The 20,459-nt window shown below is 38.3% G+C and overlaps 1 protein-coding gene across 3 annotated transcripts in view; it reads left to right on the top strand.

Annotated features, from left to right (window-relative positions):
- Window positions 1-20,459, top strand: part of stpg2 (sperm-tail PG-rich repeat containing 2) — a 68,361-nt gene that overhangs the window by 18,428 nt on the left and 29,474 nt on the right. For all 3 annotated transcript variants that reach the window (XM_084729573.1, XM_084729571.1, XM_084729570.1), the window contains 3 exons: window positions 4,166-4,325; window positions 7,255-7,418; window positions 8,437-8,529. In XM_084729573.1, the coding sequence (XP_084585699.1) occupies window positions 4,166-4,325; window positions 7,255-7,418; window positions 8,437-8,529 (417 nt within the window). The remainder of the gene's footprint in view (window positions 1-4,165; window positions 4,326-7,254; window positions 7,419-8,436; window positions 8,530-20,459) is intronic.

Raw genomic sequence — 20,459 nt, 5'->3', positions numbered from 1 at the left:
ATTTGATATCATTGTGTGTGCGTGTGTGTATCTTAGTTAGCTCTGACCTAATTTCCCTGGCCACATGCTGAGTTGGTGCGTCGACCCTGTGATGTCGTCACCGACACCCACAGAGGAACTCAGTCTGCGAGTGTGTTTGTGTGGGTGTGTGTGTGTGTGCGCACGTGTCACAAGTCATCTCTGATGGAGAACTGAGAGCGACAGTTTTCTTAGATCTTCCTCTCCATGTGAGTCCGGTTCCATCTGACACTGTTACCCTGCGGAGGGATGGAGAGGAAACGAGGGAGCGAAAGGAAGGAGGGAGGGAGGGGAAGATAAGAGGAACAGCTGGAATCTTCCAGTCCTTGCCTCTTCTCCTCCCTTTGACTTCCCAATTTCCCAGTATCAAAGCATCAATCCAACACTTTGTGAAAACAGGCATTTTTCTCGATTCACCTTGCCCTCGCTTCCCCACTCATGCCCCCGTTTCCCTTTTTGTTCCCTCATTTCCATTTCTCCATTAGCCCCCATTCTTATACTTCTTTTATTTTTGATGCAAGACTCCTCTGTTTCCCTCATTTGTCATTCTGTTTCTCTTCCCTTTACTCGTGTTTCCATTTCTTTCTTCTTCCTTCCTCATTTGCAGATATTTTTTATCTCTACTCCACACTTTCCATTCACATGTGGTTTTATCCTTGAGTCTCTTGTGTCCCTGGAGACCATCTTTTCTCCTGGTACTTCAGTACCTTTTATATGTAACAAAAAAGAAAACAAAAAAACAAAACAAAAACAAAGTTGACTTTAATTTGTAATTTTGGAGTAAAAAAAACATTAAAAGCAATAATAAAAAAAAACATGCTGTGTTGTTTTTTTTAGTTTTTATTAAGAAATGAAACAAATTAGGGATATCATGATTCTTCAAATCCATAATTTTTTTTTAAACTTAATTCTCTGGTCATGATTCAATACAATATTTGATTTAAACATTTCAGGACTGACAGCTATGCCACTGACCAGTTTTGACTTGTAAAGTTCAATAGATTATTGGTTTTTATGCCCTGACAACTGTCATTTACATGTTCAAATTCTTCTTTTAAATTCCCAGCGTCAGCACATGGCGGCAGTCACAGAAAAGCACCTTAGGCTATAAGGTGTAATTAAGTTACTTCAGCCAGCTGTAATGTGGCAAGATAAGCATGTAATAGTAGTTACTGGAAGGCCATGTACTTTTTTTTTGCTGTCACAGAAGAGAATAAAAAAGTTCCTGTTCATGCAACGTTGCTACAACATTCTCCTGTATTCTTCACAGCAGAGTTGTGTGAAATGCTACCCACCACAGGTAAATGTTGCCAGCCGAAACACTGAGATAGCTGCTGGGTAACCGCAGCAACAATGAACGGCGAGGGTCTGACTCAGGCAGTGAAAAGTGCCACTGCAGGCTGCTGGTAGCCTACACTATGTTGTCTTTGAAGTGTTGATTTTGTTTTGTTTTTTTGTCCTTTTTTTTTTTTTTTTCAGGCACATGCAAGTCAGAGGTGGAGAGAAAAAATACTAGGAGAATCACTGAACCTGCTTTTAATTTCAATTTTTACAATTGCAAGTTAAGTTAATATTGAAATTGTGACACCCTTATTCAAAATCATAAGACACTCAATCCTTAACAACTTCTCTGTGCTCTGACCTTTTGAGAATGTGATGATGTTACCCAAGACTGTATTTAGCAAATTAACTTTTTTTGATTTGAGACTTGTCCCAGTATTACATGATCTGTTATCTCTCATGAGCTATAATGCATGTTCAAACTGAATGTTAAGTGCATTTTTGCTTCTCATTATTCACACCAGTTTGACAGCTGTATTGTTTTGTTAGTCTAGTTTATTCAGCACGGTGCACTGACTGTACAAAAGTTAAATTTATCAAGAACTCATTTTCTTTTAGTTATTTTCTGCCTGTTTTCCTCACAAGGACAGAGAAAGAATTTTGAGTCAGACTTTTTTTTTTTTCTTTGCTCGAGTTAAAACTTTTTCAGCCCGTGAGGATGCATTTTTCCCTTTTTGTACAGCCCAGGATGGAACCATGTCTTTGCATTGACTTACTTGACTGTGGAATTCTCTCCACACTTAGCCTGAACTCAGCCTGAACAGTGAAACTGAGTTTTGTTTGATTCCAGAGGGGCATGAGGGCCCTTACACTACTTCTATTGTTCCCTGTGGCCTCATTAATCCACATTAACAGACGTGTAAGATGTTCAGTCACTGAGGTGCCCACAGAGGCCTCTTGCATGGATAACTTGTCTGCTTTGGGCATGATTTTTTTTAGGCATGAAGTATTCCTTTCTATCATGTGTTTGAAAATGGAACAATAGGAATATAACAAAAAACACCTTTAAAATATAAGAGGCATCAATGGGAAGTGTCAACAAAGCGTTTTCAGTCAGTTCGAGGAAGAAAAAAATGTGCCCATGAATAAGACTTCACCAAAGCCAATCGGGCAGTGTTGGATTGACAGATGGCCACAAAGACCAGCTCTACAACTGACTTTGAATGAACACAGTTTGTTTTGGCCTTGACACAGCATGTTGTGTATCTCCCGCCCCTCTTCTTTATTCTCCTCAAATACTCATTCCATCTCTAACTCAAACACTTTCTTCTCTCAGTCCATTTTACTCTCCTCTCCCCATTTCCCCCTCCAGCTACACCTCTTAACTTGTTCTTCTTTTCCTCTCATTTTGACTAAAAGCTCAATAATTCAACTGTGCATTACTAACACAATTTTCATTACCCCGCAACTTATTTTCCATAGGCTGGATCCTGCTTAAACGGAAAGTGCAAATCAATGCTTGGCAAGTTTCCAACAAATGGGTAGTATTTATGATGATTGTTATAGTTTGAATGTCATCTGGAGAACTGACTCAGGGTGTGTGTGTGTGTGCGTGTGTGTCTGTGTGTGTGTGGGCATGCCGTTGTTAAATTGGACATGCTAGTATTTGAAGGAATCAAGCTCTTTTTATTCCTCTGTTGTGTTCGATAACAACCAGCTGAATGGTTCAGTCGTGAGAGGCTGAAGAGAAATCTAGAGTTACATTGAAATGCAGTTCACCCTCAGTTATTTTGACTGAAAAGGCAACTTATCTGCTGCGGTCCCCTGATTGCCTGTGTTGTTATAATAGCCTATCAGATAAACACATTTATACCCTGGAAGTGAAGTTGCCAAGCAGTAGTGGCGCTGAATCAGCTCTGATATCAGCGAAACAGTCCAAGAACATTATGTACCTGATTGTGTGCATCATTATTTTTGAGTTGGAGATGCTGTTTATGCCATCTCATTCTCTCTCTCCTCGTCTCACCACTTTGTTCTGTTTGTATGTGTTTTACTCTCTTTTATTCTTTCTCACATGCATTTCATACTTTTTCTATTTTTGTGATTTCTCTCAGTGTGGTGTGTTTTGATTCTCAGGTTGTCTGCATGAAATTGAAATTGTGAGGTGGCAGACTGGTGGTATGGATGGCAAAGTCAGTCTCCCTGTCTGTGGGACGGTCAGTCCATCACTTTGGTTCAGACTGAAATATGTCTTATATGTATTATCATGGTAATTTTTTTTATTGCTGCCGATCAGCCCACATGACTTGAATGGCAGTGATATAACTGAGGTTTGAAAAGTTTAGAACGATCAAACTTGAGCTAGATCTGATGTTGTCAAGCTGATCCTGATGTTGTCAAGCTGATCCCGAGAGGTCCTAAATGAATAGTTTTGATTCAGGTAAAGAAAAAACAAAAGCATTTTCACCTTTGGTTTGATCAAACCAAAATCAAATCAGATCTGTGGCTCCACTTTTCATTTGTTCACCAATTTTTCTTTGTACTGTGTAATGATCAGTAATCTCCCACAAGGCTGCTTGTGTGGTTACAGACCTTTAGTCTTGTCTACATGATGTAGGCTGTGGGTAGTTCGTGTGCATTAGGTCAGTTTCTGTTTCTGTTTGGTATCTCTGACTGTGAAGAGATACACTGCTCTGAGCAGCGCTGATCTCAGTTTCATCAATAGAAAGTGATATTAATCGCTGAATTGTCTGCAGGGGACTTAACTTCAGGTGCTTTTTTCCAATTTTCTCTCCTGACTTCATGCTCTCTTTTACTCATATTCTAACCTTCATCTTTCGCATTCCTTTTTATCTCCCTTTATTAGAGGTTTAGCGATGTGAAAGATGTGTCGCCCCCTGTTGGTGCATATAATGACCCGCGCTGTGCCCTTGAGCTGCTGAAGAAGACCACAGGAGTGAAGAAAAACCCATTTGGCATCACTGCAGTGCGCTTCAATACTAACCACGAAAACTGCTCCACACCAGGTTAGTATATGTGTGGTTTTATGTTTACCAGCACACTTTGTGTTCAGCTTGGATGCTGTTCAAAGGAACATTCCTCTTTAATATATGTAATTATATCTCACAGATGAAACCCAGTTTTCTCCTCTAAAGAGATCTAGCATTGTTCTGTTTGTGCAAAAGAAAAAAGATGTTTCATGCGTTAATAGATTTCTTACATGTAACATGAATCTAACTGTTAGAGTTAATAACAGGGACTTGTCTCTTAAAGGGTAGGTCCGTGATTATCCTCTTTTTGTTGTTTAGGTTGTAATATCATTCTGTAGCTTCTGTATTCAAATCTGAACAATCAAAATTTGGTCAAAGTATGCACTGTGTGTTTTAGCATTTAAAATAATTTCGCAAGTCCTTTCAAAAACATTTTCCCACCTGACGTGACGTAGGTTTCTGCATGATGTTGTCACTGCATATAAACCCCTGAAGGCTGAGGGAGGGGAAAGCATCAGCAATGTAACTTACGTCACTGCTTATTGATAATGACTGAATGTCATTTGAAAAAACCTGGAAAAGGATGCAGATTAAGCCACCCTTTAATATCCATATCCTGTCAGATATCATTGGCACTTGAGTGTTGCCATATAATGTTCAAGGACGCTTTTATTTGTGAGTATAAGTCTGTACCCTGTTCTCTTTCATTTCAAACAACCCACATTCTAACTTCAGAATTTTTGCTGGCATGACCATTATATTCAATTTAACAAGTATTAATTAAGAATAATTACTACTTTGCAGCTTGTATTAACATTTTGAAACGAACTGAAAGGGAATTGACTTCTTCTGTGGTTATTGTTCAGTGTGTGTGTGTGTGTGTGTGTGTGTGTGCGTGCTCATATTGTCCCAAGAGTGAACCATTATGTTGTACAGGTATGAGTCATTCCCACCGTCTGGTTTTGCATCTAGCCTCTCAAATTACAGTGTGAGAAATTATATATGGATTTTTTCATTATTATTACCTATTTTTCTTCACCTAATTTAATAGGAGCTCAGAATATTAATCAAAAATAATAAACAAATAATTGTATATGTAGCCTATTTTCTATTGGTGATTACACTGAACAGGACCCGTTTCCATCAAAAAACCCGTCAGACTTTACCAACACACACACCACACTTTAGACATGTTTTTGCGAACAGTTCATACAGATTAAATGTTAGTGTGGTGTTGTCTGTGAAGTGACCTCAGATGCAGGTCTGAAGGAGTTTTTGATGTACAGGTTGTGGAGCAGAATTGACAGGTGAGACACTATATTTCTAAAATGTCTTTGTTGTACCACATGGCTGATTTTAAAGGCCTTCCCTCATTTTTTATTTTATTAGTATCTCATTTGACATTGGACAGAAGGTTTACTTGTATTTAGGGCTGTGACAGGATGGACTTTTTTCTTACCGCCGTGACCAAGTGTGTTTCCTTGTGTTGTTGCATTTCTCTGTTCACTTGTTTTGGATTGTAGATTCTGTATACTGTATATGAATATATTTGTGTGTTGTCAAACAGATGAAAATGTTTTCTTCATTTGGTTGGGCTGTTAAATTTCTTGTGAGAGTGGGCTTTCTCAGCCATGGTATTATTAGAAATGGAGAACCATTCCTCTTTGTTTTTGAGCATTTTCTTCTCAAGCTGTTAAAGCAGGCGTTCACACATGCAGACATGGCATGGCACTGTTTAGGATATAACTAGCAGTAACACATGAGTGTCTCCATAGAACATTTAGTTTAGTGCAGGTGTAGCGCAAGTGTCATTTTCATAGTAAGCCAACACGACATGAATGCTACACACACACTTCTTAAGACTAAAGACACTAAGCCAAAGTTACACCTACGCTACATGTGTCTAATGTCTGTATCTTCACTGTAAGTCAGTATAAATTGCTCTGCATCTTTTTGGAGGTTTGGACAGAGCTAATATCTTTTAACCACTTACAGATGCTGTCTTGGACTATTGTATCTCAGGACAGTGTGAAGGCTATTTAGAAACATACTCTACACTGGGGGTCATCAAATACAGTTGTCTCAGGAGCTGGACTTTCAAATTATAAAAAATAATTATTTAGGCCTAACTAGTCATTTAGTGTTTAACATTTTCACTTTCTTACAATATTAATGTTATTTTTATTAATGTTGTCAGTGTGAGCAGACACCTAAAAACATGGGAAATACATAATTATAAATAGATACTTATAACTATTTTATTTTATAACAATTTTTTTCTGGTAGAAAATTGCTAGGAGGGTGCTTGGCAATGCTGGGATGAAGCATATGTGTGGTGAGAAAAAAAAATAATGCTGCGTGTATGTCTGACACTGTGATTGACATTAACTACGAAGCTAACTTAATAAGGTGACAAGCCCCCATCATATAATATGTGATTGGTTGCCTGCAAAAGGCAATGGTGATGACACCAGTGCCTTTCTGAAAAGTAGAACTAGACTAGAAACACTTAGGCCATACAACAAAGATAAAGTGCTCAGAAAAAACAAACAGCACCTTTTCTCAAGGTGGCTGCATGCTGCCAGAGATGTTGACACCTCATTGGGCATAATTTAAAAAAAGGCACTGAGGCTCATTTTAAAAAAAAACCAAAACATGTGGACACAGGCCCGTACTAGTAAATGCTCTCAGACTGTGACTATGTTTCCTGATTTAATGTGAGGTTACAACATTAGGAAACATTCAGTTTGCATTATCAGTTACTTATCCACAGCGTATTTTCCTGGGAATTTTGTCAGTTCATAATACTATGAATATATGAATACTGCAATATTTTCATCAGTGGCCTTTTTATGGGCTTGATGGGAAGCTTTGGTGGGCCCAATGTAGCCCACAAGACACCAGAGGATGATCATTGCTTTTGAGAAACGCACACAATGATCCCACCTTTCTGTTCTCTGTGCAGGTCCAGGGTCCTATAATATGTTTGAGCATGGATTAGCCCGAGACAGTTTTAAAAAGGCATTTTTAGAAAGAACCAGGAAGGGAGGCTTTGGCTCCACTGCTCAACGCAACTGCATATTCCACAACAAGGAATCAATAGAGGCCCCGAGTCCAGGACAGTATGAGGTAGGACAATCCATCACTATAGTCATTCATTTATCGTTCTTTATTTTTTCTGTCTGTTTTTAGAGCACTAGCATAGCCAGAAAATAGTATATGGGTGTGCATCAGAAACTGGGTATTCCACATATAATTTTGTGCATCACTCAGAGTTCTGTGTGGAGGAGGCCTTTTGTTAATAATGTCACCAGCCTCAACCCAGTGTACTTAGAAGATTTTACAAAACATTAGTAGGCATCACAGCTGTGGGAACGGTTTCAAGTGGGGGATGCTGTGGGGAAGACACAATACGTGAAAGTTTCACCCATATAAAATATCTGTATTTAATATCTGCTGCAGAATGTATAATGCATGTTTTCTTATGTGACTATGCCTCTTAAAAAGATGAACACATAATATTTGTCAAAGAAAGGGAACACACTCAAAATATAAGCTACACACACACGCAGGTACAATAGCGCAAGTAGGCACATGGCTCATATAAGAAAACCAGACTGACACAAACACTTCTGATAAAACAGCAGATGATAAAACAGACCACTGACACTTTCTTTACTTGCAACACAAGCAATGATCTGATAGCAGTAACACACAAAATATACACAAACATACAACAGTGGCATTGCCATTCTCTTGTACTGGTGAGAGTTTTGCAAATCAAGGGTTCCCATCTTGACACGAACAAGAGAGGTGCATGCAGCTCCAAATACAAAAAATCAATATGTGGCAGCAGATATTGATGTTGTGACAGGCAGCCACAAAAAAGGAATATATGGGAAACACTGAAATATGTAACAAAATGCATTAGTAATGCAATAAGTAAAAGTTTATGCTGCAGCTGACTTTTGGGTGCCAACAGCCCCTTTGGGTGGGACAGGCACACCCTGGTGCACCTGTGGCCACGTCATTGCTTTAGAAATACAGGACCTGATAATAATTGTTGTTACTTGACAGAAACCTTTCATATCATCTTTGCCATGTGTGTGTGTGTACATGTGTGTTAATGCTGTCTGTTTGTGTTCAGGCAGAAAAGACGACAGAGGAGCGCTACAAAAAGCAGCACACAGCAGTTTTCAAATCAGCCACAGAGCGTCTGGCATCATCACTACTGGCTAAAGTAAGTCTCTTTCCCACAAGTCCCTCTGGCTCTTTGGCTTCCAGTTTCCCCTGTAGTTTGCTTTGTCTCACTTCTTATCCTCACAACACGTTATTGTTGTAAAGCTGCTGAAACCTACTTAACAGAAGAGTCTAGGATGGAATAAAACAGCATTACATGCCAAGTTTTTACTTTCATAAATGGGCCATCGCAGCGGTAGTATCTGACCCACTATGCCAAGGGTCCTGTTTTCCAGCAGTTAATTTTCTTTGACTGCTTCTTTTCTTCTTTTCCTCTTCCTCCTAATGCTCATTTATGCTGAAGAAAACAGGTCACATTTTGTGATAATTAGTTTCTTGTTCCTCTCTCATGTTCTCTTCCCTTGTGTTGCGATCTTTCTCGTTCTGCTCTCACTCATTTTCCAGACTTCCTCTCAAACCGATGTTAATATAAACCTATATATATTTGCATACCTGCATAAAATCACTAATTTAAGGTTGCCCTTAAATTTTCATCTAAGGATGCCTTTGAAAAAAGCATCCGTAACTGAAAGTTACATAAAATCACCGTAAGGATTTCCCTAGGATGTTGTAAGGAAAACCCTTTGATCTCTAAGTGTTTGCCCTTAGCTATTTAAGTATTCCCTTATGTATTGTTAGAAGATAAGTAAGTAACATAAGTAACACTTTTCATCAGAAAATTGTACAAGACCGATAACAGTCCCTTAAAAGTGAAATAATTTGTGGAACATGAGACAGTGGCAGGAATTTGTGGTGATTGAACAGGAGGAGATGCATTTTTTGGGACAGGAAAAACCTACTTGATGCTATGAAGGATGTGCAACTTGTTAGAGAGTATAGATTGGACATTAACTCATGGGCTGCCCCCTGAACGTTGGAGATTTAAATCATGAGTTTGGCAACCCTCAGTATACTGAGATCCTTTATGTGGAACTGTCGTTTTTTTTTCCAGCATCAGTCAGTGTGCATTAAACAGTATGACACAGAAGATTACAAAAATGCACAGGGAGAACATTTCAATGAGGAATTATAAATAAAGGGGAATTAAAATATGTTTTTATATTAGCTTGTTCACTAATTTTAATTTTAAAAAATGACAACGTGCACCAGTGGTTGGTAAACAATTTTCAGCCTGTTTTTAGCTGTCATTGTTGCAACAGCATGGCAGGTTGTAAACTTTACGAACAAAGTCTCAAAAAAACAACAAACCACTAAAACAAAGTGCTTACTTGTGCTCGACAGGCTCAGATTGTAATTGTTAGTGTCTGATGACATTATTAAAAGGATCGCCACAGAGAAAGACCTTTTTTTTTATAGAGTAAGATATGTTTTGTTAAACCAGAAACAGCTGTTTTGTTGCTCTCTCCAAACTCACCAGACTGCCTTTGAAAAATTATTTTAACATCATCATCGTTAGCTTAATTTAAACTCGACAGAAAACAAATGAAACTCACCGAAAATCACTTACCGTGAGGGAGCGTGGAGCGTGCAGAAAAGGTGATGCTGGACCGTGGCTGCAGCGGTGCTGGGGAGAGAAACTCCACATGCCCACTGATTTATACCAGATAGATTGAAGCACACGTTTATTTTCTCTGACTGTGTGAAAATCTGATGTTTCCTCACCACAGATGATGAAGGAATGTGAAAACTTGAGTCTTACTGGGAAAATATAATCATGTAGGTTGATATAGGAATTTAATGTGGCGCACCGAACTGCAAAAAAAAAAAAAACTGAACTAATCATTGAATATTTGGACTGAAAGGTCAAATCTGATTCGACTGAAAAAAGTCTTAGAGCGGGACATGTATGCTGCTGAGATTTTTAGTTTCAGTTTTGATACAGTTGATGGAGGAAAGCATTGACCACTGACCTGTTACTGCAAAAGTTTTTGGCCAATAGGGACTAAACCCTGTAATACCCATCTACCTGTGAGCTTTGTGTGTTAACTGAAATCAAACATTTCGGCAGCGTAGTGGCAAAAATAAAAAAAGAAATGACTGGAAAGAACAAATGTCAGTGAGTAAAAAACACATCTAAATTTAGTGTGACCCATTCTTTCTTGTTGTCTTGCTATATTTTATATGATTGCATCAATTTGTAAATGGAAACTTGTTGGAAATATTGCTAAAACCCTTCCTGTCTTCATACTCTGACATTAATTAACACTCTAGCATTATGTACAGAGTTCTGAATGTTCATGTCAACAAATGAATAAGGACAATAATGGTGCTAAATTTGAAAAAGTGACAATGTTTGGATTGTGAAACTACTTGCATATAAATAATGTGCTAATGAAGAAACAGAGAAGCAGCTGGATGTGAGGGTTAGCGATTGAATCTTAGTGATTCTAGTATTGAAAAAATTTTCTTGGGGACAATTATGTAAATTTGCTTGCTAAAGTGTATGTTACAGCATTTTAATATCCAAGATACACAATTTGTATTTTCAAGTACCCTTCTGGGTACCAGCTGGTGTTTACTCTGATTAACTCCAAAGGTTAGAAGTGTTATCTAAATCTTGAGGCAAAGGTCTCCTCAACTGATCTTAATACTGCAAACTATGCTGTTCTCTAAAAAGACAGAGTTAAAAGGGTAATTCGACACTTATCACAGAGGGCAGGAAACTGTAGGTGCAGTATATTCTCATCTTGCAGCTTTCATACATATCTCTCACTCAGCTGATTTAACTAACTTCCTCACAATAACATCACAGCAAGTGTTTTCATTCACATACACTCAAGAAACTAGGATGGGTAAGAATGAAACACATTCACCGAAACCTTAGTTTAGAAACATGGCTTGACTTTGTGAATTAGTTAGTTAGTGATGGCACTGTGAGTAGACAGACAGACGGACTGGAAGACAGCACAGCTTTTCCAACCACAATATTTATAGCTCCACAGGCTAGACTTTGTACAGATGCAGGCAAACCAGATTTGTTTCTCAAATAAGATCTTTAAGACAGACTGTCCACACTGTTATTTGCAAGTTATTTGATCAGATTTGTGTGTCCAGACTCACTAACCTGTCTGCATGGGTTGCTGTGGTAATGCTGAAGGCCTCAGTGACTGCGTACACAGGTGACGCATCTTTCCAAAGTGGAAGCATGACAAATGGAGATCCATCATCTTCCCCTCCAAACAATCTCAGTGTAAGGTCGCATTGCAGAACTTCTCTGTTGCGTCAGACAAGCTCCATGACAGAGGAGGTTGGTATTATTGTAATGATCAGATTTGACTTTGTCCAGGTGTATGCAATTTACTCACAGTTTCCCCACCTCTGTATTTACCAGTACAACCAGGATTTGGGCTGGCAGTCTGAATAAGGCCTTAAAACCAGGTTACATGTTTGCATAAATAGGAAATCAGCTTTCTACAGGAAAATTTAACTGCAATAATAAGATTTCTCCTGTCCTCTAGCACAATAATGGAAGTTTCTCGTTAGTTAGTTTCTTGCTTACAAGATGATTAACACAACACAGAGTTGTGCAGGAGATTTTCTTCTCTTTGTAATTCAGTATCAAATGACCCTTTAACTGTTACATCCATGAAAAAAAAATAGTCCCTAATAAAAAATACATATCTGAAAATGATGTTTCACAAGTTAGAACACAGCTGAGCTTTGGTCTCACCAGGCCCAGTATTTATCAGACCTCACCATCAGGACACCTGGACTCCTGCTGGGTTTCATTCCTGCTGTCTAATCAGGGAGTGATTTACACCTCAGACACCAAGTGAATGCAATTAACTACCTGGTAGGACATAAAACCAGCAGGACTCTGGGTACAGAGCAGCAGGATTGAGAACTACATACTGCCCCAGCAATGAAGTGTGGAGTCTGAGAATTGTACAGGTGTTACACATTAAAATATGACCAAGTACACCTGCATGACTGGGTGAGCATACTAATTTTATATATCAGCAGTCTCTTAAATTCTCTTGTCTTCTTTTGATGTGAGGTCAGAGGTCAGGGTCACCTTAATCTGAGGAAAGGCTGGTCACTTTATTACTTGTTCCACCCTGCATCAGCATAGTCAAAATAAGTATGTCATTAAATTATCTTGATTAGGGATGCACAATTAGTCAAACATCAATATTGATCATGATTTTGGCCTCCCACGATTGAATGGACGTGATTGATAGTGATATTGACATTCAAAATGCATGCTCAGCTTGGCAGTCACTAGGAGCACATTTGTGGTGTCTCGATTAGCGTACATTTTCACAGACTCCTGTTCAGAGGCTGGTGGGGTTGGGCTGCTCAACTCTGATTAGAGAAGGATAAATAAATACAAAATCTAATGAAAGTGTTTCCCATTGTATCTTATCTTATTTTTGTTACATCAAATGCATTTTAGAACAAAGGGTAAACTCATATACATAAATATGCAAATATGTCCATGCATTTAAATACACATATCTCAATCCACCCATTCATAAATAATATATTCACATACAGACATATTTTTGCAAACAAACATACTATCATATCTGCATGTAAACACACAAGCAAAGGACGCTCTCTTTACAACCCTTTAACTGACTTGTATCAGCTATATTAAAATTAGTTTTTACTCCAGCCTTCACCCTGATCGATATATATATATGTACATGTTTAGCCATTATTGTGCCATCATAATCTTGATCATTTGCTGGGCTGAGCATGGTGTTTTTGGTTTTTGTTTTCACTCAGTTTTCTGTATGGCAGTTTGGACAAACTTTGTCAGCAATGTTTGTCTATTTGTACATCCATATTATTGTTAGTGTTACACTTTTTGTGTGTTGAGATAACGTGGATCGCTCACATTTTCTGCATATTACAAATGAACTCAGACAGTGTGATGAGAATCATTAGAAAACTGAGAATTCTGATCACCTCTGTAATAGTCTCTACCTCATATATCTGTCTGCACCATTTGCTGTTTGTCATGACAATGGCTGTGTGTAGTTTTCTGTCAGGATGCAGTATACTGTGCTGATGAATGATCTGGCTCAGATGTAGATGGCAGAAAACCTGACCGTGTTACTATACATAGTCCACGTAATGTTTGTGTTTCACATTGTCATGCACTGATACGGCGTAGCTACAATATAGATCTGGATGTCGGAGGTCTGTGAGTTCAAATGATCAGTGGTAGACTTTCATTATATGCGAGACACACAGGGTGATTAAATATTTAACAATGGCTTTAACCTGGCTCTGTTCCCAGTAGCAGCACCTCCAGCTTGGTTTTGTGTTCCCACAAACATAATTGGCCGCAATCGCAGGTGGAGAGCTGGCGAGGTCGAGGCGAAAAGAAGCGGCGGGTGGCACCATGTGTCACGGAGGTAGCACAAGTCTGTCTGCAGCCCTCCTTGGGGCAAACAGCAGGGTTAGCAATGACAAGGACTGACACAGAGTTTGGACTAGCTAAAGTGGAAGAAAATGGAAGAGAAAAAAACAAAAAATGGAAAGACAACAATAGCTTATGAAACTGTTCTTCAGAGACTCAATATTACCTCCATATTTCCCTCCCTGTCTGGCTCTTTTTTCTTTCTGGGTGGTATCTCTGAGTACTCTGTGGAGAAGATCTGAGGCCACTTGTAATGGCTCCACACAGAGTCTCCTTTATGACCAGTTAATGAAAAATCACCCGGGGACGTCTTAGCTGTAACAGTTAGCCACATGCCGCGCTGCAGCCTCGGCTGTATCCGTGGTAACGGTACCCCCACTGCGACGGATATTAAAAGTGTCTAATCAGGAAGCAATCATGATCATGAGAGGGGAGTAAGACAAGAAAGAAAAGAAAAAAGAATAAAGGCAAAAAGTATGTCTTTATTATCCGTTTCAGTCTTGGAAGTTTATGTCCTTTGTACTTTGACTTAAAAGCTTCATCTAGCAGAAGAGGTCGACATTTTGTTGGGAGAATTATTCACACTGCACGGCTTTTGAAATCAGAAATATAAAAGATGTAGTGTGTCAGTTGTCAAATGATAGAAGCTGTCTTGTTTTAAACACAGCACAGAGACCTGATATCTGACTTGCACAAGATATTTTTTACATTAATTCCTCTGTCTTTGCTATTAGCTGGTTTGATTTTTATTTCTCAGATCTTTTTTCTCTGAGTGTTTGTTTTGTTTTGTTTTGAGGCAAAGTCCAGCTTGTTTATTTATTGTATTGACACTGAATTTCAAATCCACTCTATAACAATTGGACAATTAGATTGCCAGTATATATACTGAATAACAGGCAATGACAAGGATTTGTTTAGGCTGATTTTTCCTATCTTGTGGCACTCTTTAAAGGATGCTTAAATTTCTGACAGTCTAAATCAAACACACATCAACTAGTTCAAATATTTGAAGCTATGTCAGATCTGTATTTTACAGCCACAGGTCTGGATCTGATAGGAGTTGATTACCTGTCTGTGGAGAAGAAAGACTCAGACACGTTGTTGAGAAATGACAGACCTGAAAGAACAGATGATCTTAAATGAGAGTTCTCTAATCCAACGCTCTTTTCTGGTGTTATTCCTCCTGATCCTTATCTGTCTCTCTCTTGTTCTGCTCTCTCCTCCTCCCTCCTCTCCTTCATCCTTTTTTCCTTCCTCCTTCTCTTACCCTACTTTCTGCAGTCTGTCATCTCCCTCTCCTTTCCTTCTCCTCCCTCCTCCTGGCCAAGCCTCCCTCATAATGACCTTTCTGTTGCAGAGGTCGTGGGATACCCTTAGGCAGCGCTGGGAGAGAATAAGTGTGGAATTTAATTTGGACCTATGTTTTACCCAGAGGCAATGGAATTCCGCTTTCTTCTACAGATCAGTGAAATATTGCCCTGTCCCTTGAAGCGACAGGAGAGAGGTTTGACAGGACGTTTTGTCCGTCTGTCATTCAGTTTTTGCTAATACGTTTCTGCGTCTCGTCATCTCAGTCAATTTTATTTTGTTGTCAGTGATGTTGAGATTAATAGAGGTCCTGATGGATGGTTATTGTTACAGTCAGTGAGACTGAGAGATTGTCGATGGCAGGGGTGTTGGTTCAATAATGAGGTGTTACTGATAAGTTTAATAACTTTTACCAGTAAGTGCACCATCACTGAAATGTGACTTTACAGTTTTACAGTTTAATCCAGTGAGATGCTACAGTGAAATGAGTTTATCTTGGATCATTTGGTGCACAAGATTATCCAGTTAGTTATATATAGAAATAATAAATACAAACTGTGTGCACAGAATATTAATAGATTCAACTGATACCTCAGACTCACCATGTTGCACCACAGACAGGTAAAAAAAATCCAGAGATGCGGGTTACTCCATCTATAATAGCTTCAAATTGCTATAACTGTACTTTAGGACAGTGAGAGGTTCCTGTGGTTATTACCAACACACCCATGACTGGAGCCGTGATGCTGAAGTGGGAAACAGCAGGAAGGAGAGACAGTGGGGCTGCCACTCTTGTTTGCACTGTGCCACCTTAAGAGTTGATTATGGTGGAACTTCTTTTTAAACTCGCTGCTGCAGCTCGCTGTGTGACCATGGCAACCACAAAACCCACACAGTGGTGGCGCCCTGGTGGCTCACCTGGTAGAGCGTGCGGCTCATTAACTAAGACGGACACTAACTGATAAAAATATATGTATAATAAAAATTAAAGTCCCATTATATGATTTGCTATAATAATTTATAATAATACATAGCTCAGTTGGTAGAGCTTGAGCCCTATATACTGTGGCTACCTGTCCTCTGCAGTGGCCACTGGTTCGACTCTCACTTGTGGCCCATTTGCAAAACATAATCTAAAAAAAAACACACACACAAAACATATCAAAATTTTATTTGCTGTGCCCATCTTTCTAATTCCCTGCTGGAGAAAACATAAGTTGTCACTGTTGACTTAGACTGCTGCCTGCCCTCTTCCATGATGCTGCTCTGCTCCTGAAATTCAGAGCCGACTCACAAAAATTGGCACGTTTATGAAAAGGAATAAACAAAAAATATAAAATATGGATTTACCACCACAATCTAAAAACGACTACCCCAAATGCGGCCTGCTTCGAGACCTTTCCAAATGAATGTTTTAAACCATCTAAACTTAAGCATCACTTGAAACAAAAACACACTACAGAAGCAGAAAAAAATGGTGTCTTTGTTTTTTTTATTTAAGATGTCTTGCAAAAGGGGATGTAAAGTGGATGCACTAAATCAACACTATGTCACAATACACAACATAATGGTTGAAGAGTATCCAAAGGGAAATTAGCTTAGTGGTTTACTTATACAGGGTTGCTTTCATACTTTCATACCGTATTTCCAACTGAAATTAGCTTCAAATGTTTCCATTACATGTTCTCAGTATTTTTTAAAAGACAAACATATGAGCTTAATAAGTAATACTTGTTTAAAATATCTCATATAACCCTCAGTAACATCAGAAAAAAAAAAAATTTCTGCTCTATTCTGATACAAAAGCCAAATATATGACAATATAAAGATATTTTTTCAGACAGGTCTTTTGGCTCCATGTGAGTCATTTCAAACTGATGTAACCGAGTAATAATGTCTCTGCCAGTCAAACAGATTTCAGTTTATCTGCACTAATATCTGTCGCGCTGTCACAATGAACAACACTTCATAATTCTCCTTCCTCAGAGTGTAACTGGCTTGATGGAATCAGACAGACAATATTAAAACATGGCTTTTATTACATTTACCACTGACAGTGATTGGAGGCAGGATTCATAATACACCAACGGTGTGAAAATAATAATGAAAACAAATAGAAAAAGGAGGCACCTCACTACTGTAGACATTTCCATCCTTCACTTGGCAACTCTTGCTGTTGCTCATGGAGCACTGACTTCCAGTGCCATGGCAACAAATATGAAATACTTTTTTTTTTTTTTTTACAGATAATAATTGTACACTTACTTGTACTTAGTAATTTTGAACAATTGGTACCAGGATTGACAGGTCAACCATACACCTGCTGGAATTACAGTAATTAAGTGGTAAAAATGGTGAATCTGAATTATGCATCTGTGTCAGGTGTTGGTGTATGTGAGGTAGTGCTGTAGGTACACAGAGAGTCCAGTTATTGTTATTGTGCACCTCCACAAAATGTGACTTCCGTAGGAACTATGTGGGCTATGTGGAGGCTGGACTTTTGTGTTTACCCTCCTACCTGTTTCTAGTGTCAGTTGTCTTCATAAAAGTCATATGCACCATAAAAATCACATTCAGTTGCTACTGTATTGTATTTCTGGTCCAGACAGACATCACTCCTGAGGCCTGACGCAGTCGAGGAAAACCTCATTAATGTCAATTACAAGTGGAAAAACACCACATTGCTTTCAGAAACAGATACCGTATACAATGGGCTTGAGTAAGACGGAGAAAGAGAGAAGAAATGAAACTGAATGGAAGAAACAGTGGGAGGGAATGAAGGAAAGACAAAGAGAATGAGAATGAGAGAGACTCTGTGTATAATGTGTAATTATCTATCCTATTAGCTCTGGTTGAGATAATTAGAGTGTTTGCTAAACATACATTTATCAAACTGAAGAGCAGCATCACCCCCCTGCTCTGCTGAATGAACCAAATGACAAAAATCCAGGAGGGGATATTATACTGAGGATAAACGGGGCTAAGAGAGAGGGAGGAAATAATGAGAGACAGATAGACAGAAAGACATCATGTAAACAAGGCAACACATTATAATAATCAGCAATAACAAAAGGTTAAATTGATTGTTAATAAACTTGAATTAAATTAAACTACTATTTAGAAACATTAAAATTTTTTTTCAGATTTTCAAAAAGCAATTTTCAGGTTTTATAAACAGCACTTGCAACTTTATAATAACATCCAGGTAATTTTTATGGACAACACATGGTCTCACCTAACTTGTCTAATGAAGCAGCTTGTTCAGTGACCCTACATTTCAGACTATGATGCTGTAGGTAGCCCTCTTTACAACAGCCACAATAGTGTTTACAGACAATTTACAAACTAATTTTACAAATCATTTGATTATCATTAACAAATACTTAAAAATATAATATTAATTTTCCTAAAAAACAATGTATAGATTAATATAAAGATAATCTCAATCATAAATCATCAATTGTGATCGACTGGAAGTGTGTGGTGGTGGCTGTATCTGCAGACACTCTGCCCTTTGCCTGTATTTCCTTGTTTTCTCATTATTTTGCTGTGCTCGGGATGCTTTACCAACACAAAACATCAGTATTTCCTATCTTGGTGTCTTTCTGGTGCATTTGCGAACAGCTCAGACAAATCCTACAGATTCTACCTTTAATACTGTATTCAGTATAGTATATACAATGTTTTAATGTGTGCAAGAATAAACTGTTAACTAAATTAATCAGTGAGTGTGATTATCACTTATTAGCTATGAGACAATATTTTGTTTTTAAACCAATTATTTTACATTGCACAAAAAATGATAAAATAACATAAATTATAGAATTACTAAAATTAGTAAATTTTATTGTTTGTTAACAGTGAAATTAAAGTTTAATTAATTAACAATTTAACATTGATAATGATAATAATAATGAATGATGGTTATTATAATGTTTAACCAACAATGAAAGAAAGACGGAAAGATGGAGGGACATAAGCAATGAGGAATGAGACATTTCTGAGAAAAAGATGATAAATAAATAAAAGCCTTTCGAGTCTGACAAAGGATGTGACAGCTGCATGTAAGGTAATGCCATGGGCAAGATAGTTTTGAAGTATCTGGAATAGGAAAATATGCAGTGACCCAGGGTTTGCCACTTATTGACTTTTTGTCTCTGTGTTTCATTGCATTTTTATGATATATCCATGGACAGCTAATGACATGTCATGGTGCAGCCTCTATTTATGGGAGACAAGGGAGTCGGGTGATGAAAGAAAGGAACAAAAACAGGAAAATGGAGTTATAGATTTGATATGGATTTTACTGTCAGCTGTCAGGGTAATGATGATGATGTCAGTCCCAGTGAGAATTCGAGCACAGTCACGCGCGAACACTAGTGCACATAAAGACAAAACAATTCACTCAAAATGTGCCACACACTTAGATACACATACATTGATGCAACAATACCCAGAAATGTACATACAGTATACATATATGCACGTGTCCATTTGTAATCTGCTTCTGAGTGCATACAGATAGATTGCAGTGCCACATATACAGGAGACACACACATACACAATTAAGTGACCAACTGAGGAGAACTGCTTAGTGACACTTCATCCCTGAGGCATGCATGCTCTGCTCAATATTCGCCTGAACAATTCATAAACCTGATGGATAGAGAGATTTGAAGAAGAGAGGAGGGGGAGCAGAAGACTGGTGCTGTCACATCCAGTAGCTATATTGACTAGTCTTTCTGACAAGAGCTTTATACTCCCATTTTCTTTCTTTTTGTCCTCCCTTCACTCTGCCCACTCTCTTTCATTTGCTCTCAGCTATAAACGGAATAAAAAAGGAAATGACAAGCAATGCTATTGATTTTGTGCACACAAGGCAGTCAGTTTGCTAATGTGTACATGTGATCGCGTGCCTCTCTGTCAGCTGATTTACCCATCTATCTGTCCTTGCTACCTATCTGCTTCTGTCTCACCACTTGCCTCTAAACATTAAGTTAGCAACAACATTGATACAGGCTCACTAAAGATAGACTGACCTTCAAGGTGGACCAGGTCAGCTGTTGTCATTTTAGTGACAAGCTGCTTCTCATTTGCTCAGGAGATGACCTCAGTCCCCATTACCAGTTACCCAAGGAGAGAATATTGCATCTTTTTACAGTTTTGTATGTCATGTCTTTGTTTTTTGCATCAAATTATGGAAAGTAGAACCAAAAGTATCAGTATCGAAATGCAGTATTGGTATCGATATTGGTATCAATAAAATCTCATTGTCAATAACGGAATATGTT

This window comes from Lutjanus erythropterus, chromosome 10 (genome assembly GCF_056507025.1).
Source record: "Lutjanus erythropterus isolate fLutEry1 chromosome 10, fLutEry1.hap2, whole genome shotgun sequence".
Lineage (NCBI taxonomy): Eukaryota > Metazoa > Chordata > Actinopteri > Lutjaniformes > Lutjanidae > Lutjanus > Lutjanus erythropterus.
Note: the sequence above shows the minus strand (reverse complement) of the source record. Positions and strands in the feature narration are given on the sequence as shown.